General features: G+C 34.1%; 1 protein-coding gene and 1 pseudogene across 1 annotated transcript; both read left to right on the forward strand.

Moving 5' to 3' along the window:
* The first annotated feature begins 3,958 nt into the window (after positions 1-3,958).
* TPR3 (TOPLESS-related 3) lies at positions 3,959-13,200 on the forward strand. The gene is made up of 25 exons (XM_011038612.1): positions 3,959-4,246; positions 4,885-5,064; positions 5,153-5,266; positions 5,605-5,763; positions 6,172-6,355; positions 6,460-6,589; positions 7,149-7,261; positions 7,387-7,522; positions 7,622-7,731; positions 7,887-7,956; positions 8,026-8,099; positions 8,177-8,272; positions 8,350-8,442; positions 8,785-8,912; positions 9,065-9,299; positions 9,384-9,551; positions 9,640-9,726; positions 10,170-10,322; positions 10,409-10,519; positions 10,609-10,788; positions 10,869-10,997; positions 11,093-11,188; positions 11,832-12,014; positions 12,104-12,261; positions 12,499-13,200. Exons 1-25 carry the CDS (start codon positions 4,167-4,169, stop codon positions 12,713-12,715), a joined length of 3,384 nt encoding a protein of 1,127 aa, XP_011036914.1. The 5' UTR covers positions 3,959-4,166; the 3' UTR covers positions 12,716-13,200.
* A 725-nt stretch (positions 13,201-13,925) lies between these two features.
* On the forward strand, positions 13,926-16,967 carry LOC105134264 (pre-mRNA-splicing factor 38-like; annotated as a pseudogene).
* The last annotated feature ends 3,528 nt before the right edge of the window (positions 16,968-20,495 follow it).

Genomic DNA, 20,495 nt, shown 5'->3' on the forward strand with positions numbered 1-20,495 from the left:
ATATATATATATATATATATATATATATATGGGCACACACCCACACGCTATATTTGATTCAAAGAAATAAGTTTTTTATTTTTCAAAAATATTTTTTAATATAATTAATTTTTGTTTGACATTGATAGCTTATATTTTTCAAGATGCATTACATTATTTTTTATCTAAAAAGTATTAAATTAAAAATTTTCAAGTTTGTTTTATAATTTTGACATGATAAAACATAAATAAAAAAAATATATATTTTAATAAATTCTTCATTAAAAAATACTTTTAAAAAATATCATGTACAATATTACATATGGGTATGATAAAGTAAGGTGAGAAGAGTAATTTTCTTTTCATGAATCTGCCAATTTCTTTCGCTTGTTTAGCAATTAAAGATATTTTCAAATTAGTTTGTACATCGATAAATTTTCTATAATTGCATGATTTAAATTCATACAATTAGAAGAGGGAATAAGTCTTAATTTTTGTATTTTATCTTCATATGCACTGAAAGTAAATTTACATGTATATCCATTTTGTAGTGGGTTTGATATGGTGATATATTATATTTTTTAAAAATGTTTTTTAATTAAAATAAAATTTTTATATTTTTTACTTCTAACATAAAAACTCAAAATTATAAAAAAACATATAAAAATATCAATTTAATATTTTTAAATAAATAATAATATAAAAAAACTAAAATGTGAAAACAAATCACTCAATTGATAGAGAGAAGGGATAAGGTGCGCGCATCATAAAAATAAAATATTCTATATTCATCAAATAAATTTAATCAAGGTGATTTTTAGACACCTTTATCCCCGTTCTGACCTCATCCTTGCATGAATATTATTCTGCTAGGCTCTTTAGCAATAAAATACTAAACAAAGTAGCGCGTGAAACCACAATCAAGCATCGACCTTTGGGAAAAACAATTGCGACAAAAACAAAAACAGGGAGCTTTGGAACCTTTCTGTCACAAGCATGGTAGCATTATGACGCGCACATCGATAGCACCACACGAAACTTTCACGTAGAGCCAAAAGTACCGACGCTCCGGACCAAGCGCGTTACCGCGTGAACTATAAGACGCAAAGTACGCGACATGTGGCATTTACCAGTAGTTTACCCACTGAAGTGTGCCCCTACTCGTCTAGACACATGTACACTCCGTGTTTGTTTCCCTGTTTCCCTTATGGCGTTTCCAAGAGGTCATTGTACTTTGTATGGTCCCTCGAATTTCATATTTATTTAAATCAATCCTTAAATTTATTTTTAGCCAAATTAATTTGTTTAGCTAGCAAAAAAAGATGAGTTGGGTCCAATTACATTGCTATTTACTTCAATGATTTCTTAAATGCAAGGATATATATTTTTTATTTCAAAAAATAACCCGATCAATTGCTTCGAAACTGGGGATAAAGCTAGATTTTTTAGCTATAAAAATAAAACAAAATATATCCTTTGCATGCTTTTTTATCTCTTAAAAGGCCAGCATGTCATGAAAACATGAATAAAAAAATCAAAATAAATACATATTAATTGTACATCTTCATGCCATGGTATGTATTTTTTTCCCGTCAATATATATAGTTGTTTTGTATTTTAAATTATATTGAATTATCCTATTTAACCTTGTCCTGCAAAAATATTCAACTTTTAATACCTGGGATTTCTAACTCAATTCATAACAAAATAACTAGAAAGCAACTAAAGCTAAAGATAATATCAACCACCATAGTATTTTAAGTTTGTTTATTTTTATATTTTAAAAGGATTTTTTTAATTTGAACTTTTAAAATTTTCTTCAAATTAATTTTTTGCTGTGTTTTTACATTATTATAATATATCAATGTTAAAAATATTTTTCTAATATATTTTAAAATAAAATAATAATTTAATTTTTTTTATCATACTCGCGAACACCAAGTTAAACGTGCTCGGTTTGACTTGGCTTGGCCATGCCAATAGATTCAATTAATGCTAAAGGGGTCCCAAATTGATGAAAAATAAAGTATAACTGTTGATTTTTCTAAAATTTAATTACCCGGGGACCTCCATGATTTAAATCTGCTTTTGAAAAGCTTGGCCATGAAAGTTAAAACCGCATTGAATAAATCATAACCCGCGATATGATAAGAGATTTTGATAAAATTTCCACGATAATGAAAAAAAGCGAAGGAGACGTAACGGTACTGACAAAATGATCATAAAGGCAAGACATTTTACAGTAGACCCGTGTCTAGAGTGAGGAACGGGTCTTTCAAATAAAGTGCTTGAGGTTTTGCTTTGTCGGGGCAAAGTTGGGAATGAAAAGGACAGTTTAGGGATTTTATTTATTGGGAGAGATTTGGATTGGTAGAGTACTTGCCTTTGGTGGTTCTTGACATCGTTATCGTGCCTGGCCCTGGTCCAGGTAGATCAAAAGAAAGTTGTTTTAAATAAAAATTAAAAAAATCTCAACATTCATCTACCAGGTTAATGTCGTGGGGTGGCAAGTTCACTCCTCAGCACGTGGAGGTATTAGGGTAGTATAGCAGTTGTTATTTTTTTAAAATATTTTGAAATAATAATTTTTATTTTTTAAAAATTATTTTTAATATCAATATATTCAAATAATATAAAAATATTTTAAAAATAAAATAAAAAACTGATTAAAACTCATTTATTTAACCCCAAGTAATATAATTTTAATAATTATTATACATGTTGTAGTGGAGAACTGCCAATATTTTTTTCTTGTGTTTTATTTATTTTTTTATTAATTTATTTTTTTAGATTAATATAAATATCCGAGTTAACTTGTATATATCTAAACTACTTCAATGAATTATAAAATTAATAATCATATAAATCTTTAATATGCCTAAACTTTATGGAATTTAAATTAATAATTTTTAAAAATAAATTCAAAACCTGATTAATTAAGATATATTTTTCGATATTAACATAATTTTCTTTATTATATCATAGTTTACACTTTTTAATACATATGATAAAATACAATTTTTAACAAATTGAAGACCTTAAATTCTTCCTTTTTAAATGCTATTATACTATATTCATTATTACCTTCTTGTTGTTTGATTTTTTTTTATCACAAACAAGTAAATGTGCTGTTATTTATGGATTACAGTGACCTAAAAGAAAAAAAATCCAAAAACTATTTAATATGAATATTTTATTATTTATAATTGTACAACAATACGCTGTAATGCAACCAGAGAATGATAATTTAATTAAAAACTAATAAATATTAATTCAACCCATTTAAGCAAATGAACTTTTTAGAATATTTGTTTTATAAAATGAACAACTGATAAAATATATATAAAAATTATGAAATCCGATTCAAATAAAATTTAAAATATATATTACTGATCCAGTTACTACACTATATATATTAATTAAATTAGTCTAATAACTCGTGAAATGCTCAAAGTTTAATTTGTACGGTGGGCAATTTAAGCTCCATTGTTAAGAGTTCAAATTCAATTTGAACTCGTTTATTATTACTTTTAATAACAATACTTTGAAAGCGTTATCTCGTAATCATAGTCACCATATATAAAAGATTTATAATAAAATATTCATATATACCACATTTATGAAATAGCTAAGGAAAAATAATTCTTCAAATCAACCTGTCGCCATCGGCTGCAGAGGCTAATTTTTATATATAAAAAATCAAACATACAGAACAAATCGTGGAATCTTCAAGAATTGATTAAACCGCGATAAATTGAAAAAAGAGAAAGCGCCGTACCATCGAAGGGGTGGGGGCCCGACTGGACGTGTGTGGCGAATATTCACTAAATTTGAATTTGTGGTTTCGAATCCGCGACACCACTCAACACTACTTATCAGGATACGCAGACAGAAAGCTATATAAGCACTGGAACATATGAGATAATTGACGTTACGTATCACTGATAGGTCAGTAGATATAGAAAGAAAGACTCCTGTACAACGCATCGAAGATAGCGAGACCAAGTCTCTTTTATCCTCTCTCTCTCTCAAGAAACGCAGCCTTGAAACCCTAGAAGTTGCCTCGATTTCCGTTCCCTGCACAGGTTCAATTAAGCTCCGAGTCGCCTAATCTTGCTTAAGTAAGCGTAGATTTGGTAGTAATTAGCGTTTATGCAGAGCTAATTTGATTGATTGATCGAAAGAAAATGTCGTCTTTGAGTAGAGAATTGGTGTTTCTCATACTTCAGTTTCTTGAAGAAGAGAAATTCAAAGAGTCTGTCCACAAGTAAGCCCCTGTCTATCTTTCTATATGTATTTTTGTACGTATCGGTGTATTCTTGTGCGTATACTTGGACGTGCTTGTGTTTGTGTGTGGAAGTTGTGGATTTTCGTGCGTTATGATAAGTAAGCCTTGGTTTCTGTATCCTTATGTGTACTTTGTAGGTAATTGTATATTTTATTTTGTATTTTTTGTGTATTTTTTGGTCTTTTTCTTTGTATGTTATGTCTGTGTGGATTTTGAGCTGTATTGTGCTGGATGGATTTGTGATTGTTAAGTTATAGATAGAGTGATAAGTGCTTTTTGTTAAGGTTAGTTAGGTGGTGGTGGTTTTTTTGGCTGTTCATGGAAGTTGAAAATTTATAATTGTTGAATTTCATTTTTAAAAGACTTGAACAAGGCAGTTGGATTAGATGTAGTCGAGTGGTGTGAGTTTCTGTATCATTGAGCCTTGAGTGATGAAAAGAGTTGGGATTTTGCTGGGCTGAGAGTAGGGTTTTTATTTATTTACTTTTTGCTGGGATTGGGATAATTTAAAGTGTAAAAGTTGAAATATTTGTGTTTCAGATTGTAGTTTGGTTCTTAATATTTGCGAGTTAATTGATTGGGAAATTTTGAATTGATGCAAATGCTGTGTAATTTAGGCTCGAGAAGGAATCGGGGTTTTACTTCAACATGAAGTATTTCGAGGAGAAAGTGTTGGCTGGAGAATGGGATGAAGTTGAAAAGTACTTAGCGGGTTTTACCAAAGTTGATGATAACAGATACTCAATGAAGATATTTTTTGAAATCAGGAAACAGAAGTATCTTGAAGCGCTTGATCGGTAAATTGCGTCTTAAATTACAGGCAAACTTTCTGACTCTAATTTGGAAGAGTTATATTCAGTGTTTATGTTCGATTCCTACTTACAGGCAAGACAAGGCGAAAGGTGTTGAAATTTTAGTGAGTGATTTGAAGGTATTCTCGACATTTAATGAGGAACTGTACAAAGAAATCACTCAGCTTTTAACTCTTAACAATTTCAGGTATTTTTTCCCTCTCATTAAGCTATTTCTGGTTATCTAGCCAGGTTTTATATCATAATTTAATTTCCTTTTTTACCAGTTTTGTTGCTTAATGTTGGAAAAATTTAGGATTTGAATATTGAAATTCATCAACTGGTTGGAAAAATGGTAATGATAGCTTAGCTGGGCTTAATTCCTGTTCATTTTCAACTATTGTTTATTGTCTTTTCTCTTCCCCACATTTTCTTTCTTCTAAAACTAGTGATGACATGTGGTACTTGTAGGGGCTGTATTCACGGAGTTGTTTTCTTAAATGAATCATGGAACCTCAGAAAACTCTAATTTGTTAATTAATACAGGGAAAATGAGCAACTATCCAAGTATGGCGACACTAAAACAGCTCGTAGCATTATGTTGGTAGAGTTAAAAAAGCTTATTGAAGCAAATCCTCTCTTTCGTGATAAGCTTGCATTTCCTACCTTGAAGTCATCTCGATTGAGGACCCTAATCAATCAGAGGTAAAGTTGTTATAGCATTGAATGAATAATGAACCATATGTGATATTAGAGCATTTGGTTTATCATGAACTGCTGATTTATGCTGTACTTGGTTTGTTATGTTTGGATGTGATTCTGCATTTTTGACATTCTTTTGTGTTGAAGATGTGCTTTTCTTTATCATAGAACATGGTTTATTCAATTAGTATAGCCAGAGTCCACATTTTTTGCACTAATATGCTATCAACTTGGGATTGTGAAGTTTTCAGTTGAAATACTTGATGTTTGACCATGTTGCATACAGTAATGTATGATTTCCTTCAAAACCAAAGGGGATTGTTTATTGTTTTTCTGTATTGTTCTTGTTTGACTGCTTCTATGATTTCATATCAATGTTTGACATTGTATGTGACTACTTGATCATTGCAGTTTGAACTGGCAGCACCAGTTATGCAAGAATCCAAGGTCGAACCCGGACATTAAGACTTTATTCACAGACCACACATGTTCACCTATGAATGGTCCTCTTGCTCCTGCACCTGTCAATCTTCCAGTTGCTGCTGCTGCTGCTGCTGCAAAGCCTGCTGCATATACTCCTCTTGGGGCTCATGGTGTATGATATCTTGAACTTTTTAATTTTCTAACCCAGAACAAGCTTTAGATTGTGAGGCGTTGATCACTGAACATTTCTTTTCTTTCTTTTTTTATTTGTATTAGCCCTTTCCACCTACTGGTGCAGCAGCTAATACTAGTGCTTTAGCCAGTTGGATGGCAAATACTTCCGCTTCTTCATCTGTCCAAGCAGCTGTTGTTACTGCATCGTCAATTCCTATTCCACAAAATCAAGGTTTGCAATTTCATTGAGTTGGAGGTTGCTTTCTAGCAAATACATGTTACTGTAAAGAGAGTGATAACTGATAAGCTGAGGAACTTAAAAAAGAAGAAGCAGAAGAGAGGGATAGAAATATGCTGAAACAACATCATATTCTCTCTGATTATACTGACACATGCTTACTAAGTACACATCTTTGGAGCCAGAATGGCCCTTTACTCCTGATTCCTATTATTTTCTTGTATTTTGCTGGAGAAAGAAGGATAGGTTGGGATGGGTTTCATGAATTTCTTTTATTTCTTCTGTTTTGAATGCCTGTTTGTTTCCATCTCCTTTAAGTTAACCCAAGAATGTAAATTGGGAAATATGGTTGTAGGGAATTGGGAAATAACGGTTAAGATAGGTTGGGATGGGTTTCATGAATTTCTTTTATTTCTTCTGTTTTGAATGCCTGTTTGATTCCATCTCCTTTTAGTTAACCAGAGAATGTAAATTGGGAAATATGGTTGTGTGGAAATTGGGAAATAACGGTTAAGAAGTTGACTCTTGGTTAACATGCTTGATTGTCTCTCAGTTCCAGTCTTGAAACGTCCAAGAACACCGCCAACCGCCCTGGGCATCGTTGATTATCAGAATCCTGATCATGAACTAATTAAACGTCTGCGGCCTGCCCCATCTGTTGAAGAGGTATTTTGAGCTGATTTTGCTCCAAATATGCAACAATTCACAATGTTCTTTTGTCATTATGCTTACTGCTTTTAACTCAGCTTTTGTTGTTTCATTCCTAATGTTGGATGACCTCACCTTTATAGGTCACATATCCAGCATCTAGACAACAGGCACCTTGGTCTCTGGAATACCTGCCAAGGACAGTAGCTTTTTCCTTGCATCCAGGGTCAGCTGTCATGAGCATGGATTTTCACCCTTCTCACCACACATTGCTTCTTGGTATTTCTATGTGTATTGATGATTTATGTCAAATGATCATATGGGAATACATTACTGCGTTCCTCTCCCCCTCTTTAACTCATTGTGTCATTTGAACAGTTGGTTCTGTTAATGGTGAAATTACACTTTGGGAACTCATCTCACGGGAGAGGTTGTTTTCGAAGCCCTTCAAGATTTGGAACATTTCAGCTTGTTCATTGCAATTTCAGGTCCTCTCTGATATCCTTTTGTTCTGTACTTGTACTGGTATTTTTTCTTCACATTATTGCTGCTTTTTTGCATTTCATGGGAAATCTTTGTTGTGACTTGTGATATGGGAATTTGAAACAACTAATTTGTGGGTCTTATATGTAATATCGTGCAGGCGTCTGGTTTCAAGGATGCCTCAATTTCTGTCACCCGTGTTGCATGGAGTCCTGATGGAAATTTTGTGGGTATGTGACACTTGTTAGATAAAACGTTTAAGTTGTGCTGTCAGCATCTTAATGTTTTTGCTGTTACAGGGGCTGCATTTAATAAACACTTGATTCACTTGTATGCTTATAATGGACCAAATGATCTGCGCCAGCATTTAGAGGTTAGTCAATCTCTTGTTGATTGTGCCTGCTGGACTAAATCTGTAACTATACTATTGACTTGCCTTTGGCATTGCAGATTGATGCCCATGTTGGTGGTGTTAATGATTTGGCTTTTGCTCATCCAAACAAACAACTATGTGTGGTCACCTGTGGAGATGACAAGCTAATAAAGGCAATATATATAATGTGTCATAAGATTTTTTAATTAAATTTGGGTTCCAACATTATCTAATGAAAGTAGTGAAACAGGTGTGGGATTTAACAGGACGGAAGCTGTTTAATTTTGAAGGTCATGAGGCACCGGTTTACAACATTTGTCCACACCACAAAGAGAACATCCAGGTATCTCAAATGGAAGCAGAGGGCTCAACTGTTTTTCTTTTGACTTTCCTCTTCTCATTGCTGTTTGGGAATCAAATAAAGCTATTTGTTTTTTTTTTGTAATTGATGATTTGGTTCCCTGGAACGATGGTTGTGTTATCAGCATGCACATAAACCACTTTCAGAATCCTTTTTTCCATGTGGATGCCAGCCTATCATCTACTCATCTATATTGATTGATAAACTGGCTTTTATTGTTTGGAATCAAGGGCTGTAGTGTCAGTTATATTGCTTTTACCAAATTAATATTTCTAGTGACGTGTTGTTTCTCTGGCACTAACTGTTATAGTTGCATACTTGCAGTTCATATTCTCTACTGCTATTGATGGGAAAATAAAGGCCTGGCTATATGACAATATGGGGTCTAGAGTTGACTACGATGCTCCTGGCCGGTGGTGCACTACGATGCTTTACAGCACCGATGGCAGTAGGTAAGATAATTTTATTGCTGTTTTTCTCCAATTCCATTTTCTACATGTTTGTAAGGTCTGATGAAATTTCCATGTTGAGCATTGTTCTTTGATCTTCTTCTTCTATATGTTTTTTTGTATCAATTATTTATCAAGTTGCTTCCTTTTTCCAGGCTGTTCTCTTGTGGAACAAGTAAAGATGGAGATTCTTATCTGGTTGAATGGAATGAAAGTGAAGGATCGATAAAGAGGAATTTTGTTGGGTTCAGAAAGAAATCAGCAGGTGTTGTGCAGTTTGACACTACCCAAAACCACTTTTTGGCTGCTGGTGATGATGGTCAGATAAAGTTTTGGGATATGGAGAATACCAATGTCGTCACAAGCACAGACGCAGATGGGGGGTTGCAGGTTATTTCGGTCTTTGGCTTCTTCTTTTTTTTTTGTATAACACGTCTGCTTTTAATTGTTACTTAATCATGTGAATTGCAACAGACTCTTCCTCGTCTGAGATTCAATAGGGAAGGGAATCTTCTTGCTGTTTCCACAGCAGACAATGGATTCAAGATACTTGCAAATGCTGCTGGTCTCAGATCACTGAGAGCAGTTGAAACTCAATCTTTTGAAGCATTGAGATCACCTATGGAATCTGCTGCTATCAAGGTTACATTGATTTCTTTTAGCAAACTTGTTTCTTTGAAAGCATTTATGTTCTAATATCTGTCGGAACTTTTTTTTGTTCATCTGTCAGGTTTCTGGTGCTTCTAGCATCGCAAATGCCAGTCCAGTGAACTGTAAAGTGGAAAGGAACTCTCCCGTCAGGCCTTCTTCAATTCTTGTATGTGAACTTTATGTTCTTAACACTAGTTTTGATTTATCTATGGTTTCCTCAAAATCTGGCTTTCAACTTTCAGGCTTGGAGAAGTATTTGAGTTTATTGTTTGCTTGGCCCAAGTTTAATGCATGCCCAGATGCAGTATTAGCTGTGGTTTTAGTTGTTAGCTATTACATGGTAGTGAAGATGGGGCCATCTATTTATTTCTTTATAACATGCTCTGTTTAAGTCACCATGTACCCCTGCATGCTGGACATGATGTTTGCTTAATTCTTTCTTTGCTTGGTGAACAAAGTCACCCGTGAAGAACATTGGCCCTGGTTTTAAGGCTTTGCCCTGTGTATGATCTTTTTTTCTCCCATGGATATTGTTTTTTGTTAATTTCTAACATATTTGTGCAGCACAATTGATTGAGACTAATTATTTTTTTCTTTGAATTCTTTAAGAATGGAGTTGATCCTTTGAATAGAAGCATGGAAAAACCAAGAACTGTGGATGATGTAATTGATAAAACAAAACCATGGCAATTGGCTGAAATTGTAGATCCTGGCGAGTGTAGATTAGTTACATTGCCTGAGAGCGCAGATACCTCCAGCAAGGTGCTTTAAGTTTCTTCTAATGTTCATGTTGTTTTGCATGATTATCTAGTTTAATTAAGTGTCAACCTTCTCATTTTTCTATCCAGGTTGTTCGTCTTCTATATACAAATTCTGGTGTTGGCATGTTGGCTCTAGGAGCAAATGGTATTCAGAAGCTTTGGAAGTGGCCACGCAGTGAACAAAATCCAAGTGGAAAGGTAATATGTGGTTAAAATATATAGATATCTATATGTTTAGTTTTTTCTGTCAATGAATGGATTTCTGAAGCAGGTTGGTGTTTAAAAAGGCCACCGCCAGTGTTGTTCCGCAGCATTGGCAACCAAACAGTGGTCTTCTTATGACTAATGATGTCTCAGGTGTCAACCTTGAAGAAGCAGTCCCATGCATAGCTCTCTCAAAGAATGACTCATATGTAATGTCAGCCACTGGTGGGAAGGTTTCACTGTTTAACATGATGACATTCAAGGTCTGTCTGCTCTTGCATGTCTTGCAAATATAGATAGCTTTGTAATTCTTAGTGTTCTCAATGAATTTGTTAATCTGCAGGTGATGACAACTTTCATGTCCCCTCCCCCTGCTTCAACCTTTCTAGCATTCCATCCCCAGGATAACAATATCATAGCCATTGGAATGGAGGATTCAACTATCCACATATACAATGTTAGAGTGGATGAGGTGATTACTTGCTAAAAATCTGACTGCTGATTTTGTCCTTGAAAGACCATTCCACTCTCTTAACCATATCTAATTTCCATCCTTCGTTTTTCCAGGTGAAATCAAAATTAAAGGGTCACCAGAAGCGAGTCACTGGTTTAGCTTTTTCCACCAATCTTAATATCTTGGTATCATCAGGTGCTGATGCACAGGTAAAGAGGAGCAATGCTGTTTTTTTTTTAAAAAAAAAATTGTTAGCTTTTTTTTTTAATCTATCATAGTGAAGCAGTTGACCATGCCTGAGAGTTTACATTTTGAGTTTTAAAGTTTTTAGCTGCTCGTTCACTTATGTGTCCGTGGAGATGCTGATTTGATCTATTTACCACAGTTTGCCTAAACATCCCAGCTATGTGCTCCAATAGGACTGGATTACTGTCACCACAAAGAAGGAAACAAAGATAAAGCATGGATAATATGCCTTTCCTATTATAGGTTTAACTTAGGACTCATTTTTGTATTTGTGTAAGAATGAGGAAGGGTTGATGTCAAATGAATTCATATCATTGATATCATGGATAAAGGAGGTTTAGGGGTAGAACATGGCCATTTTCCAGGTGCTGTGGAAGTTGATTTCTGAGTTTTTACTTAAAAAATTTATGATTTTTGGATATTAACAATCAAGACTCAATTACTGTTCAAGCATGTCTTGGCAGATAAATTTCTTTGCTTGTCCTATCTGTACTTACTAAAGATGTCATGCTATTAAAACCCTTATATCTGATGACCATGTGACCATTCATGTGTAAAATTGCTTTTGCAACTCATTCCAATCTCCCTAATAACTACTTTTTGCAGCTTTGCATCTGGAGCATTGATACATGGGAGAAGAGAAAATCAGTTGCTATTCAAATTCCCGCAGGAAAGTCACCTACTGGTGACACCCGTGTACAGTTCCACTCTGATCAGACTCGCTTGCTTGTGATTCATGAGACTCAGTTGGCAATATATGATGCCTCCAAGATGGAGCGTATCCGTCAGGTACAAGTTCTGATATAAGTTTTTTAATTTTTGTTTGCTTTAAGTTGATTCAGTGGAGACATGCATATTCTTTTGATTTTCCTTTGCAGTGGGTACCACAAGATGCTGTTTCTGCACCCATATCTTATGCAGCATACTCCTGCAACAGTCAATTGATTTATGCTACATTTTGTGATGGTAACATTGGAGTGTTTGATGCTGATAGCCTGAGGCTTAGATGCCGAATTGCCCCCTCAGTATACAACGGGTATGTGTTTTTAACCATGCCATGTACTTGAGTGCTTCATCTGTCTCAATTAGTAGTGTTCGGTGCCCTATAGTCCCTTTGATTCACCTAAATCCTGCATGAAACTGCATATCAAACTCTCAACAAATATCTGTTTACTTCATTTGCCTTTCTTCTCAAGCAATCTGAAGTTAGAATTTAATGTCTTCTTGATATCCATGCATGCCCATGATATATATAATTTTTTCTTTTTTGCAGGAGCCAAACTGTGTACCCACTAGTTGTTGCTACGCATCCACTCGACCCAAACCAGTTAGCTTTGGGGTTGACTGATGGATCTGTTAAGGTGATAGAACCCACCGAATCAGAAGGGAAGTGGGGGACTAGTCCGCCTGTAGATAATGGGGTGCTAAATGGTAGGACGACATCATCATCTACTACAAGCAACCACACGCCAGATCAGTTGCAAAGATAAGAATCCTTGCAGTGTGCATTGTAGTATTTGCATATGGACATCTGTAATTCATCAACATAGAATTTAGGTCCTTAGTCCCTCTCCCTCATATGTCCCCTATCAAAGGTTAGATACACAACATTCTTGTATACTTGTCTAGGTAGCTCTAGTTACTTGATTTTCTCCCTCATTTTCTCCTACGCAATTGCCCATCCAAACAGTTCTTGTATCCATAATTTGTGTCTTTTTTTCGTAATAAACTCATTTGTGATTGTGAACACGGTTGCTGCGCGTACTCATGGAAGCGGACGTGGGAAGGAAATCTTGAAGTTCAAAACTTGAGTGGCAGGGTTAAAGCTTCAGCATGACTAATTTTTGTTTCATTTTCTTATATCTGTAAGAATTCATAACAGTGATACGAACAGGTAAATTCCTGACAGGTTATGGGTCAAAATTGGTGAGTGCTCGAAATTTCAAGCATCAAGGAACTCCTGTCGTTTCCTCAACTGATATTTTTTTCTTCATAATTTCGCCCCGTTTAGCTTTGCGGCCAAACTTTGTTTTTAAAAAATTTTGAATTTTTTTTACGAAGCAATCTTTACTGGAATCCGGTCTCACGGTCTTTAAGCTGAAGCCCGGAGAGTGCTTTTATTCACTTTCCAAGAAAATTAGAGGAAGATGTTGCTGTAGTTGTGAAATGAAATGGAAGACGGTGTAAGCTCAGCTCATGAAGATCAAACCCGTCAACATATTTCTGGAAGGAAAAGTTGACCACCTCTGATATACCTCGCAAGTTTAATCGGTTTAAATCTAAGTATTTTCCATTTTATCCTTGCATGTGATATTCTTAACCAAGATGAAGAAAATATCCTCCTGGAAAATATTAAAAATAAAAAAACAGTATTGCAAGGTTATAAAACCGCGCCTATAGCTATAGCTTGGATGGGTTGATCTGGGTGGCTAAATGACAAGGGTATCATTTTTTTTTTTAAAGTAAAGCCCGGTTTTATTTGTAGATCGATATGGATTTATATATTAGGTTATCTGGATTTGATGTTAACTTTCATTTGATTTTTAATTTAAATCTTAACAAGATTTTAGGTCAATTAGATACTTGATTTAGTCCGGGTTTAATAATATATTGAGCTATTGAGCCATTATCATTTTTTTAAAAAAAAAAACAAAGTATAACTACAAGGGGTTGATTTTGTTTATTTAAGTTTGGATCTGACTCTTTATGGGCCAAATTATTTATGGGCCCTAATTCATTTAGTCCTCTCTGGCCTCATTCAAAACGCACCGTCTCAATCTTCTTCTTTCACACCCCCCCTCTTCTATTAGGGTTTCTCTCTCTATCACTGGAAAAATAATGAAATCCAAATAGCGAATCGAACAGATCCAGCGCGAAGAACATAAAAGGGACTAACCCACAGAACCTAGCGGAGAAGATCCTACTGTCCAAATCCATCAGCACACGTACCGGAAAGAACAATGTTTCGGATTAACAGCTGAGACATTACTCGATGGAGCTCGAGCACTTAGGCGGTACTTATGGAGGAAATCGAAAACCGACGTCGTTTATGTGCTAGGTTACGAAGGTGCTGCAAATTCAGCCCTAGAAAGATATCGTTGTTGAATTTATAAAGAATGAAGATTATAAGTAACTAAAATTTATTAAATTTCTTTTTTACATCATTACTCTCTAACTTACTTTTAATTACGTTGGAGTTTATTTCTATATTGATTCTAATTGTGATTATCAGTCTCTATTTAGTGTTAATTGCCTTTTATTTGGATCAATTACTAGTTTACTGCTTTTTGGGGATAATTACTCAATGTGGGGTAGTTCATAGTAAATATAACTAGATGAAGTTATAGATGAACTCAATGTGGGGTAGTTTCAATTTGCATTAACACACATGGATGAAGTTATAGATGAACTTTTGACATAAGACTATTCTTGTGATATTGTTCTGCCACGTATTAAGAAAAGGTAATTTTTCTATAACCCACCTTAGGAATTTATATCAAGTAATTGGACAGGGCAGACAACAGTTAAGACCTTTTATGTTCTATTGTCATAGGATTTGTAGCTTCTGATCTGTTAAGTCATTTTGCTTTTCTTTGTGTAATTTTGGTTTTTATTTCATTGAATTCTATATTTTCACTTCAATAGCAGTTCTATGAAGATTTTTGGGTGACCATTAGCTGTAATTGTTAGATGGACTCTTGAAACACTTGGTGCACTTGAAACTACAAAGTGTGTGTTGGAAGATGATTTTGAAAAGGAGGAAGAGCGAGAGGAGAATGAGCAACTTGATGGATTAGACAATGGTGCTGATGAAAGGGTATCCTTCCTTCTGAATCTGAGTGATTTTTCAAATATTGTTTTCCTTTCCTTTCCTTTTTCCAAAAATTTCATTGCATGCCGGTCTTACTTATCAATTTATGAATTTCTTACAGGATTATTGCCATGAAAGAAGCCCTGCAAGGGATAGGGATAGGGATAGAAGACGTGACAGCCACAGATACAGGCAAGTGGCTTGCTCATTTTGACCCCTGATTTCTCATAAAATGTTGTGAGTGCATGCGCTGGAAGAACATTCATCTTCCAGTAACTCGTGATTTCATATTTTTTATCAGCGAATTTTTTTATTCAACTTATTTTGGCTTCTTTATTAGTTACAAGATGCTAGGAGAAATGTGCATATGAATGCAATTAAACATTGTTATAGAAATAAAGATGGTAGCAATGAAGATCTGGTGGCACATAACAGGAACCACAGTGTTTATATATTTCATTGTTGAACTCCATTGAGCTTTGGAACTTAATATTGAGGTTCTTTTTCACATTTTTGGTCCCCCCCTCAGAGTAGATGTTGAGGTTTCAAACCGGTGTATATAATGGTTGAAAGGTTTTGGAGTTTTAAATCTGTACATGAATGGATATGATGCAGAATTAGGAGTTTCACTTTATGAGAATCTACTATGAAGCCATGTTGGAAGCTGTTGTCTTGACAATCAAACCAGTTCAATCATATGTACAGTAGTTAAGTGCTACATTTATATCACCATGGCATTTAAAGCCATTGCTGGTTTAAAACAGCTTCCTATAGCAAAATCATATGATCCTGCCAGGTTTCTCTGCACTGGCAGTGTGCAGCGAGAAGTATGATGGATCAGACAATCTTTCTGCAACTGCACTTCCATGTTCATCGATATTAATTTTAATTTGACTCTCAGCTAGTTTTCTGTTCTTGATTGAAAATCCTGTTTGTTTGTTTGTTTTGTTTTTTTTTTTTCCCATTAAACACTCAAAACTTTTGAATCACTGAGCATTTGAATAGGTCAGGGGTTTTAAGTTTCCAGCTATAAAATTGACTGCTATTTTATAGGAAACTGGTTTTGTTAGATAAAATTGTCATGTGAATGCATGCTTGCAAATTAGAACTTGTGAATTTCAATTTCTTATAATATCATCACAGCTGTTGGAGCATTGGTCGCGTGTGAATTTCAATGGCTACTGTACTTTCCCTTTTATTTTTTTCTGGCTGTTGAGAATTGCATTCCAGGTGCAACTTCAATGTGTAAAAAGTCCGCGCATACGTGGTTCCTTCTAAACAGGGTTAGCTTATGTGTCAGTCCTGCTTTCCTTATTTATGCAGGGATCATGACTATGATAGGGAGTATGGACATGGAAGAGAGAGAGAGACCGGGACCAGGATAGGGATTGCTATCGCTTGAAAGATGAAAGAGATTATGGTCGTGAGAGGGAGCGAGAAAGAGAAAGGGAAGGCAGGGAGCATGAAAGGCGGGATAGGGACTGTGGCAGACAGAGGAGTCTATCTTGGAGCCGAAGTAGGAGTCGGGATCGCAAAAGACATGCCCATAGCAGTAGTCCTAAAAGGCGCCGAGAAGGAGCAGAAGAACCAAAGAAGAAGAGGGAAAAGAAAGATGATGGTACAGACCACCCTATCCAGAGATTGCAGAAGCTAATAAGCTCCGAGCAGCCCTTGGTTGAAACTGCCTTAGTCATCTGTACTCCTACTAGCATATGTAAACTCTGGTAACTGTAGCCTGAAATTCGCTCTCTTATATTTGCTCATGTCTCATAAAGCCATACTTCCATGTATAATGTACAGATTCAGAAGGGTTGTTAAATCAGACTTTGTTAGAGCAAGGCACAATTTTCTGCTGATGGTTAAGGCATTGGATTTCTTTTAGCAAACAAATGCCGTTTTGGTCCTTGATTATTGAAGTCCATTTTCTGGAGGTTAGTTCACGTTGCCTCTTTGAATTAGCTGATCATCTCAGATTAGAGTTTAGTTTAAACGCTGTGCATCTCTTGGAAAGCATGAAATCCATGCTTTCTGTGAGGTGCGCCGCAGACAAACTCATTCAGTTTTTCACTAGAATCTACGGATATGATTTGGGAAAGAAACCAATTTTATATCACAAGTTTGCTCAGTATGGATTCCAAATAGTGAAGGAGTCGAATTACTCATCCATAGCGGCATTCTACTAGAAAGTACAAATGAATTGCAAAGAATGATATCTTAGGGTATTTTGTTAGCCTGTTAAAGAATTAATAATTGTTTTTAAAATTATTTTTGTTTGGAAAAATATTAAAAGATATTTTTAAAAAAGATATTTTTAATATCAATATATTAAAATCATTAAAAAACATTAAAAAATAAAAATTTAAAGTAAAGGAAAGGAAAAAATAAAAATAATTACTTTTTTTCAAACAAGAACTTGTAAAATTCAAAATCAAGCTGTGCGTGCATCGACACACTGCAGAACACAGTTTTGATGCGCGTCGATAACAATTAAAATCATTCTGGTAATTAAAATGAAGGGCTTGCACTTCCAATATTTACAACAGAAGCACCTCAGGCAACAAAATGCCGTCTTCATCATAGTGAAGGGAGCCAGAAAAATTGAGGGGCTTGCACTTCTCTCCCATTAAAATCCTCTTCTTGCATAGCTCCTCGCCACTTTCTTCTCGTTTTTCTTCCCTGACTTGCTCTGATGTTCCTCCAATCTGCCTCATCGCAGTCTTTGCAAAGGATCCAGCCATCTTATTCAACTTCTGAAGACGGGTACTCAGTACCCTTGATGAATTCCTAAGCAAGCTGCTGCTGCTGTCCTTTCTTTCGGTCAGGGTATCTGACATGCCAACACCACCAAGGAGGTTATGGTTCCATCCATTTCCAGTGTTGATTTTACCTCTGAAGAAGCCCAGGCTAGTATACCGGCTGAAAAAGCTCAAGAAAGGAAATGACACTTTCAGATAATTATCTGCTGCCGTGCTCGGTGTATTTTCTCTCTTTTCCACCTTTGTCTCCTCCTCCTCCTCCTCAATCTCCAAAAGTTTCTTCAATGCATAGTACTCAGGTGATGCAGGCCTTGGAGCAACCCCAAAAGGGAGATAACCATCGCCATTTTTGTGGACCTTAGAGCAAGCCTTGGGTGGTTTCTTCTTACCAAAGACACTAGAGAAGAAAACGCCAACCTTCTTTGAAAGAAGGCTTCCAGGCTTAATAACCCTTTCCTTCTTGGCCGTGGTGTGATCAGTAGTGCAACCGTTGCTTCTTCTCTGCATTGTCTTGGCCAACAACTGAGGAATTCTGATTCTGATCTCTGGTTGAGGTATGGTGATGCTAAAGACATTATGGTTGGGAGTTTGGTGGGTCATTGTTGGTAATATTAGGTTTTTTGTCAGTCATTTTGCTTCTTTGCAAGGCATTACTTGCCATTGTGGCCTTCGTGAGAAATGAATTGGACTTCAAAAGATGATTTTGAAGAGTGGGTATTGGAGAGGGGAAAACGTGGCTTGAGAAGTTCCTTCTTTCACGAAATTCTTTTTCCCAACCTTTTCCATCACGCTACGAGAGCTGATTTGTTACGTGGTATGTGTCTCCTTTCCGAAATAACACACACAGAGAGAAAATAAATATAAATAAAATAAAATAAAATAGTGTTTAATAATAATTTATAATAAAAATTATTTATTTTTATATTCTATTTGATTATAATAAATAAAAAAGAATAAAAAAATTATTTTACTTTTAATATATATTATTATCAAACTTATATATTTTTAAAATAATTAATGTTTGTTTTACTTTAGCTCTTAGTTTTTAATGAATATTAGAATTAGTAATATTATTATAACTCTTGTTATAAAAAGTATTGTTATAAAAAGTATAATTGATTTGATTGATAAATGATTGATTTAATTTGAAGGGATAAAAAACTTATATAAGTTAATTTGAGATAAAATTCAAATAAAAAACCATTAATTTTTTTGAAAAACAAAGTCAAAATAAAGTTGCTTCTTCTTATTTTTTTTTTAAATTTGGATTAGTCGGATTGATTCTTTTGACCCATCATCTAAATTTTATTCTGAGTTAATTCTAAAATTAGATTTTAAAATTATAATAATAATAATTTTTAAAATTATAATAATAATAATTATTTTTATAAATAAAAAACTATTTAATTAGTCAAATATCTTTTGGCTTACTAAACCTTCTACGTGATTGTATTTTAAATTTTGTTTTATAAAAGTTAAATAATATATTTTTTATTTTATAAGCAAAAACCTATCTCATAGTATTTTGAATTAAATATATTTTTTTTAAATACATTTTCTTAAATTTATAATTAAAAAGATTTTAAAAAAATTACAACCATAAAAATTACTATAATACCAAGCATCAGGGCGCGAATGATATTGTTTTGTGACGGATGTATACGCCTTCCATCACCAGACAATTTTTGAAGTCATACAAGAGTAAAGGCAGCTACACTTGCAAAAGATAAAAGGAGGCATGGAGGGTTAAAATAAGTCAAAAAAGTGAGTTTGTGGAAGGATGATTAGGGCTGGTGAAAATTTAATTACCGCTAACCCACTCCTTCTGTGCATCCCTACAAGTCAACAAGCACATCACCATGTCAAAGTCACATGAATGTTTTAGGTCCCAAAAGTCAACGTTGTGGGTTCCATGATAGAGAAGTTCTTATGTTATTGCTGCCTTCTTTTTTAAGAGGATAATAAACCAATTATTCCTTTTGTAATTGGCTACTGGGAGTGTTGTTTTAAATTTTAGACTCTTTAATAAATTAAACTGGTTCATTTGTGATTTATATTTATTTGAGTTAAATATTTTTTTTAAATAATATAACTTGATATGTTAAAAAATTAGGTTGAGCTGAGTGTAGAAAAATGATTTGTATTTTCCATCCTTATCTTACCATCTCTTGCAGTCTCTTCACTGTTTTTTTTAAGAAGAGAACAAGAATAAAATAAATTTAAGAATGTTTAGTGATTTTATATCTATTTACATGTGCAAACTTATTGTAGGCTGGTGACTTGATTTTTAAGTAATTAGCAATATTATATATAAAAAAGATAGCTAATTTCCTCCAACATGTTAATCACCTCATTTTTATTTTAACAACAAAAATTGTGAGAGGCTTTATTTGATGTTGTCCAATAATTTTGTCAATATTAATACCAATTTTTATTTTAAGTGATTGTTTAGTAACGTGGTTGTGATTGCTTTTCTAAAAAATTTTCATGTCGAAATAAATCAAAATAATGATTTTTTTATTTAAAAAAAAATATTTTAAACATTGGCATATCAAAACAATTCAAAACATAAAAAAAATTATTTTTTTATAAAAATTAAAGCTTTTAAAAACATGATAGAAACTATATTCCCATCCTTTTCTTAAATATAATAATTTTAGTCATTTTAATAATATGATATATTTTTGAGATAATAATATTGTA

Source organism: Populus euphratica, unplaced genomic scaffold (assembly GCF_000495115.2).
Source record: "Populus euphratica unplaced genomic scaffold, PopEup_1.0 scaffold158.1, whole genome shotgun sequence".
NCBI classification, from domain to species: Eukaryota; Viridiplantae; Streptophyta; class Magnoliopsida; order Malpighiales; family Salicaceae; genus Populus; species Populus euphratica.

Bases quoted from the DNA above. Each gene is read 5' to 3' on its own strand.
- TPR3 (XM_011038612.1), top strand. From the start codon at position 4,167: ATGTCGTCTTTGAGTAGAGAATTGGTGTTTCTCATACTTCAGTTTCTT. The intron at 8,273-8,349 runs GCAATATATATA...GTAGTGAAACAG, and splicing joins GAGATGACAAGCTAATAAAG to GTGTGGGATTTAACAGGACG. The intron at 10,323-10,408 runs GTGCTTTAAGTT...TTTTCTATCCAG, and splicing joins GCGCAGATACCTCCAGCAAG to GTTGTTCGTCTTCTATATAC.